The sequence below is a fragment of the Cyprinus carpio genome, chromosome A16 (assembly GCF_018340385.1).
Source record: "Cyprinus carpio isolate SPL01 chromosome A16, ASM1834038v1, whole genome shotgun sequence".
NCBI classification, from domain to species: Eukaryota; Metazoa; Chordata; class Actinopteri; order Cypriniformes; family Cyprinidae; genus Cyprinus; species Cyprinus carpio.
This window is the reverse complement of record NC_056587.1, coordinates 18830162-18837946: the sequence shown is the minus strand read 5'-3', so window position 1 is coordinate 18837946 and position 7785 is coordinate 18830162. Positions and strand designations below refer to the sequence as shown.

At 35.8% G+C, this 7785-nt stretch overlaps 1 protein-coding gene across 1 annotated transcript; it reads left to right on the top strand.

Annotated features, from left to right (window-relative positions):
- The first annotated feature begins 3468 nt into the window (after window positions 1-3468).
- LOC109092389 (synapse differentiation-inducing gene protein 1-like) lies at window positions 3469-5716 on the top strand. Its single transcript, XM_019106170.2, has 2 exons — window positions 3469-3925; window positions 5398-5716. Exons 1-2 carry the CDS (start codon window positions 3599-3601, stop codon window positions 5557-5559), a joined length of 489 nt encoding a protein of 162 aa, XP_018961715.1. The 5' UTR covers window positions 3469-3598; the 3' UTR covers window positions 5560-5716.
- The last annotated feature ends 2069 nt before the right edge of the window (window positions 5717-7785 follow it).

Below are 7785 nucleotides of genomic sequence, written 5' to 3'. Positions count from 1 at the left end.
CACTCTCCATTCATATTTATATCAAAAACGAAAACTGAATTAATCTGCCTCACTTATTGAACCGCAACACTCTGAGGTGGGCCCAGCTGTGCTTTCATCAATCCAATTGGCTGTAGTCCTGCTTGATGTCAAAGGGATACCACTCTTTCTACACTCTACACAACAGAGTCAAATTATCTCCAGTCACACTGATGTGTTGTGTATAGGCAGTTTTTTTTTTTTTTTTTTTTGAACTAAGATGAGAGCCAGGAAAGTTTTTTTTTTTTTTTTTTTTCTTTTATCTGGATGTTTCTGGCTGTCCAGAAATACGGAGCTCCATGTGGTCAGTAGTTTTTCTGTGGGCTTTGCTGCTCTTGCTTATACTCTGTAAGTATTAGTATTAATGTATGTTTTTTTTTTTTTTTTTTTTTTTTTTTTTTTTTCACATAGACAATAAAATAAACTTTTAAATATGATAGCCAACAGTCTGCGAAAGCAGTCTTGGAAAAAGGAACAATAATGATGCAACATTTAATAGTTACTATTATGGGTTGTTGCATGTTATATATATATATACATTTAATAGTTACTATTATGGGTTGTTGCATGTTATATATATATATATATATATATATATATATATATATATATATATATAATATGTATATACATTTTTTTTTTTTTTTGAATCCTTAAACAGTGATTTCTCCCTTTGCATTGAACTTTGAGCGTCGTAACTTTGCAGATGTAGTTTATACATTACACACTAACTAAAGTTAAAAGAGGGAAATCATAATCAACCACCCCTTTAATCTTAAACAGACAACAGTTACATTTATGCATTTAGCAGACGCTTTTATCCGAAGTGACTTACAGTGCAATCAGGCTAACATTTTTTTTTTTTTTTTTTTTTTTTACCTAACATGTGTTCCCCTGGGAATCAAACCCACAACCTTTGCACTGCTAAAACAATGCTCTACCACTGAGCCACAGGAACATACCAGTTTCCATATCTGTGCTATATGCACATCCTTCAGTTACCCTCTCCTTTTATCACTTCCTGAAAAACAATAGAATAAACAATACAATTTGAACAGTTTCTGTTCCCTTACAAATGATGAGATTTTTTTTTTTGTTAGTAAGAAAGCTATGGCACTACAAAATATGGCAGGCAGGTTACATACTGTAGAATGTCTTTTAAAGGTGCAGTAGGACATTTTGGAAAATGCTTAGCTTAGCCTGACAGCACTGAACGCATATGTCCCACCCTCCCTGCAAATCGACATCTAAAGCCACGCCTCCTGAACACATGAACGCGCACAGACCAGACCACCAGACACAACATTACTGCAATACATCATGTGTCATTCACCGGTGAGAAAACTTAATAGTACTTGACGTCGTTTGTTGTGAAGGATGGTCAGGTTGTTGATGTTTGCCTGCCATTCTCGCTCTGTCTGCACAGCATATGTGAACGTGCTGATGACGTATCCTGTCTGCGCGAACAGGGTGCACAAAGGTATGCAAATACTTATGTTGACAGGCAGGTAGGAAAGCCTATCATAATGTCCGGACTCAACATTTTGATTGGATGAACATTTCCTAGTCCTGCGCCTTCCACAGATTATATAAATACATGTAGCCCACTTAACTTAATGATTGCTATCGGGATGTGAAGAGACTTATAACAAAAGTATAAAAAAAAAAGTTTCCGAGGACAATCACCTATTGCACCTTTAATTCTTTACACTAATAAGCATCATAGGGCTGTTACCAATCAAATAAGCGCATTATCATCAAAATTCATCTTTGCACTGCAGAGGCGGCACAGAAGCTGCATCTGAAGTGGCATTTAGACTGTTTAATGCAGCTCAGTTGTAATGAATTAATTTACACTCCAATAAAAAATTAATAAATAATGTTATGAAAATAATGTTTTAAATACAAAATTTTGAATATAGAACTATAATGTAATGAATTTGTTCGAAATGGCCGAATCATTCATTAAACAAGCAAGCGTCATCAACCTGATTCATTCAAAAATGCTAAATCAATTAAGAACGAAACACTGGAAATATTTTCATTAGCGAAACAGTACAAATTTATAATATTTTGTGTGAAATTGTCAATTGTTTCACTTTACAATTTCTTAAACAGGAAAAACCTGCAATTATTATTTTACAGGGGGATATTTTGTTAGGGAGTCTTTACTGCCAATGTAAAATGAAAAGTATTTCTCAACCAAATTGTGGTTTGAGATTAAAGGTCTGATGTTCTGGAGATGTTCTTGCATGATGTTGGTAGAGACTATGTCATCTCAGAATGAGTAGTTCTGAAAAACTAGTGGTAGACAGTATGCTTCACATTTACTTTCAGTGCCAACATCATCAGCAAGTAGAGACAGAATGTCATCCTTCGTCTACAGTACTTCTTTGTTATGGTCCTCTATATTGGATATCTTAAATCTCCTTCATAATGAGAGATTATTATACCAGAAGGTGTCCTTTAATATGGCCTTAAATATAATTGACAAACACAAACACATTTGGTGTTATGATTTTTAATGTTCAACTGAGATCAAGTCACTTAGAGAGGGGTGGGGGTGTTCATTCTAATAAACTGAGATCAGTGTAATGATTAGTGTACAATCAGGTGTTCTTTCTCTCAGAATCATTTATTGCTGTTTGTGCATCAATAAATCAAGTCAGTGACTTAACGGTCAACCACACATCGTTTCTCTTAGTAGCCTGAAAATAATCAGTTATTTAAACTGTTATTAAATATTAAATGGGATCACCAATCACCATTATCGTGACTTCAAAACGATTACAGTAGTAAACAACTACATTTCTCACAGTGCCACAGTTAAAGACAACTTTATAATATGAATTCCTGGTAAATCAAGAGCAGTAAATTATTGTGATGATAGCATCATTCTGCTGTTCATTCATAGTAATTTGTAATAAAATGACCCAGCATGCATTGATTTCACAGTAAATTTCTGACTGCAGTAATTTATTGTAAATAATACTCTTTAATCATGTAAATTCCTGGCAATTTTTTTACAGTATAGTAAAAGTGAAAGTAAAGGTAAAATGTATTGTGCTTGACATACAGCCCTTGCTTCATGTAACTTCCCCATAACTGCCATTCTGATAGTTCTAAATAATGTACATATTGCATGTTGTTGTTGTTTTTTTTTTTTTTTTTTTTTTTAAATTAATTAACAGTGCTTTTTGTTTTAAACACAGGAAGGTTGAGTTTATAACCCATGTTGTGAGTTCAGACGTGTAATGCTGGCAGGAGGGATAAGGAAACTGGTTAAAAAGATTCATTGTCACAAGGTCCCAAAAATATGATTTGGTGTGGTGAAATACTCCTGATATTTTATGTATCTCAGTAAATGTAAAACCTCAGTGTGACGCCTGCAGTCACATACAGTAGTATAATGGATACAAAGGTAAACGTCTACTCACTCCACCCCTACAACCTACAACTCACCTCCCACATGCTGCCTACCTTAACTGACAGGATATATGACACCAAAGTACAGTAATACATTCGCCTCTGCAGAGCACAAGGCAAAGGAAATTACAACCAAAATCGAATAATCAGACAAATGGATTCCAGCCCGTCTTTCAATCAGCCTCCAGGGGCCTGCAATTCATCTGAGAAATCAGCGATGTGGCAGCCAGCAGCACCTCCACCAGCATACCAGGACAATCCTGTTGGATATCCTCACTCCTTTCCAAGCCACCCAGAACCCCAAGGCCCCTACGCCCAGGGGCTGTATCCAGGACAGTCCGTGGTCACTGTGCAGCCTGCAGTTTTTGTGACCGCCGCTCCATTGGCCAATCCAGTGGCAGATTACTTGGGCTACTCCATCTTCACCATGCTGTGCTGCTGCTTACCTCTGGGCATTGCTGCGCTAGTTTTCTCCTTGTCTGTAAGTATATAAGTCCATGTGCTTTCCTTTTATTTAAGAACTATTTTATTTTTATTTTTTACTTTTATATAAGCATAATTACGTATGACAATAGCATAATATGTTTAGCTTCTCCAGAAAAATAAGGTTCATGCAATAGAACAGACAAAATAATTAGGCATGTCTTTATTTCAGTGTTCAGCATTGTAAAAAATACGTAAATCAAACATATAAAGAGTAAGGAGTTTGGTAATCATCAGAAGTTCAAGATTATTTATTTATTTATTTATTTATTTATTTATTTATTTATTTATTTATTCATTCATTCATTCATTCATTCATTTTGACCCTTTAACAGCCACACAAAGAAAAAAAATCTAAAAGGATTATTAATTATTTATAATATATAAAGAATTAACTTAATTAATTTGTGGAGTGCTGTGACAATAGTCCAAAACTGTTGACAAATTTCCAGCAGTTTATTAATTTAATCAATCTTAATCAATCACACACACACACACACACACACACACACACACACACACACACACACACACACACACATATATATATATATATATATATATATACTGTATATGCTACTATGAATAGTACATGTACTAATAGTACTATGAATAGCCTGTGGTCACAAAAAAAAGTATATAAAATATTCACGTAACATTCCCATAACTGTCATGCTCCACTGATAGATATGTTTGTTCAGTTTTGGTTTCCCGTAAATGACTGACAGCTGTAGAGAAAGGTGTGGCATTGGAGACCATCTCAACAACAACAGACTTTGTGAAAAATTAGTTTAAGGTTTTAAGAAAAAGTTCTTATTTTACTATTTCAGGCTGATTATTCTTATCATTAATTTCAATATCACAAAATAGCCTATCTAACCTGAGCAAAAAAGAAAAACTCTAAAGCTTACTAAAGTAAACAGTTGGTGATAAAATGAGAACAAATAAACAAATGAAATGCAATAAGACAAAAAAAAAAAAAAAAACACCAGCCTTCAAGCACTATAAAATAAGAAAAGAAATACAACTTAAACGTTGTGTGAGCGTATAACCTCTACAAAGACAATAGTCCAAAATCTCTACTGGTTGACAAATTTCTACCAGTTTATCATGTTTGCTGGTATATCACCTACCCCTATGTTGGTGTGACTTATTTTTAATAAATAAACAAACATATTATGTTGTTTGCTTTTTGGCATAGTGTAAGGTATAATGTCTAAAATGCTTTTAACAATCAAATAAAAATGAAACAAACTCTACAAAGTGAAGTCTGGTTATGTAAATTGTATTCAGTATAACCTAGAAACCTTCCATCAAATAAAAATGAAGCATTACATGTTACTAAGAAAACCCATCCACAGAGTGAAGTCTGCCCCCTCTTTTGAGGACTCCCCCACCTGCCACTGGTTCAGATAAACTCAGAATGAGAACAGAAGCGGTTGACATTCTGTTTAACTATTGTTTTCACAGACTCGAAATGCCAACTACTCAGGACAACGAGAATTAGCAGAGAGCAACTCCAAAACGGCACGCACCCTGAATCATGTCGCTCTTACAATTGGTCTCATTTTGATTGTATTGTATATTATCTTTAATGTTGTGATGTTTAAAAATGTACAACAGTATCCATAACTGTTACACCTATCATGGTTGGACGCAGATTATACAAACATTTTCAATGTTTAAAATGTTATTTGCTTAATGTGTCAATATTCACACAGTTAAAACATGCTGTGAAGGCGGATTATTGGATGTTTAACACAATAAAAGCTTGACCAACTAAAAAACAGCATTTATTTTTGTTTTTGTTTATTATATTGCATAAGTAATTATTAACAGATATTCCTACAGTATAGTGCATGAGCCACATTTTAGCAAACTGTAAAAAAACTAGACTAACCCTTAGAACCAAGTTGTTACCACATGAAATGGTGTCTGACATTTAACAACTATACCTGCAACTTTACGAGAAATTAATTTCTTCAGAAAAGCATGACAACCAAAATTACAAAACAAAGACAGTTGGTTCCCAGTGATCAAATAACTTTTGCTCAATAATAGGTCAATAGATTTGTAATGTAAACATGGATCTTTAATAAATACTGTAGTGAATTCTAAACAGTAGAGAGTTGTCATTCTTGTTTTGTAAGTGAAGTGAAAGTCGTGACATTTGCCAAGTATGGTAACCCATACTTAGAATTGGTACTCTGCATTTAACCCATCCAAGTGCACACACACAGCAGTGAGAAGTGAACACACTGTGAACACACACATGGAGCAGTGGGCAGCTATATCCAGCGCCCGGGGAGCAACTGGGAGTTCAGCGCCTTGCTCAAGGGCACTTCAGCCATGGGTATTGAGTGTGGAAGAGAGCACTGTTCATTAACTCCCCACCACCAACAACTCCTGCCAGCACCAAGACTCGAATCTGCGACCTTCAGGTTACAAGTCCAATTCTCTTACCATTAGGCCATAGCTGCCCCAAAGACATTTCACAAAAGAAAATATTGTATAATGCTGCGTTAGGTTCTTAGGTCATTGTTTTATGACAGCATGTAGGCTACTTGTTTGGTGATAACCTCTGCTAGTGTCATAGAAAAATGAGTTGAGACATGTATGGAGTGTTTTAGTATTTGTGTCCTAAGACTTTATTTTCCTGAGCTCATTGTGTTACATATTGATTCCACCAGGTGGAACCTGCAGTAAAACTGGAGAAGTTACAGTAAATTTAATCTATGCTAAAAAGTTTGGCAATCCTCCTCTTAAAAAAAACAGAAAGCATTTGCTAAATTCGTAAATGTTAATGTGAGAGCATACAAATCAGGGAGGTTGTGTCTGGGTATGCATTGTATGCATATGCATGGCTGAATGTGATTTCTCAAAGTACAACATGTTCCTGGATCAACATCTTTGTCCCAAACAACCAATCAGATCTGAGGAGCACGTTTACAGGTAATATCAGTTTTTGTTTTTCAACAAGGGTTAGGTGCTTCTGCACCCCTGTTGTTCAGCAATCATTTCCCTCTGAATTTAGGGATAAATTATGGGTAGGGTTAGGTTAAGGGGTAGGGATTGGATTAGGTCTGACAGTAATGTTGTCCCAGGATCAAAAAAAGATGGTGATCCAGGAACACATATGAGTTGGCAGAATCACAGTGACCGCACATGCATGTGCACCAGGGTTGATTGGGGGCCCACCGAGGGGGACCTTTTAATTAAAACGAGGGAATGTATTTCTAGACTATCTTTCCACTGAGAATACGGTCTCATAGCATAAATGTACCTGGGAACACTTTTTAGCGAGACGCAAAATACGTACCAATAATTACATCACTGCAGTTCCCAAAATAAATGAACACTAGAGGCAGTAAAACTCAGACACCTTTTATTCCTTTTCACACAAATTTATAGAGTTTCGATTAATAAAGCATAATTTTTGCACAATTACTTGAAGAAAATCAGATTATGAATTCAAAAAATATTAATATGCTAGAAGATTTGAAAACTGATGCTTTTGAATGTTAGCATTGCACATATCCAGCTTCATATCTATGGGTTTTCATAGATGATAGGTTTGTTTGGTAGCTCTCGAAGTAAGGAGACGTAGGCTACTTGAGAGGCAAAGCCATTCTCATCCTGCCTCTTCATTCCCGCGTCTGATCATTACAGCAATGTAGTCAGGGATGAGTGAGTGCGGATATAAGACGACTTTAAAGGCTCCAGCATTGTCCTCCAAGCCGCTGCATACTACCTCAGTGATGGTGGGCAAGGGGTACTCGGCAGCAGGTCAGGCTGGTGCATGTCTGCACACCATGGCGGTGTTACAGGTGTACCAAGCCGACCTGCTGAAGGATCTGT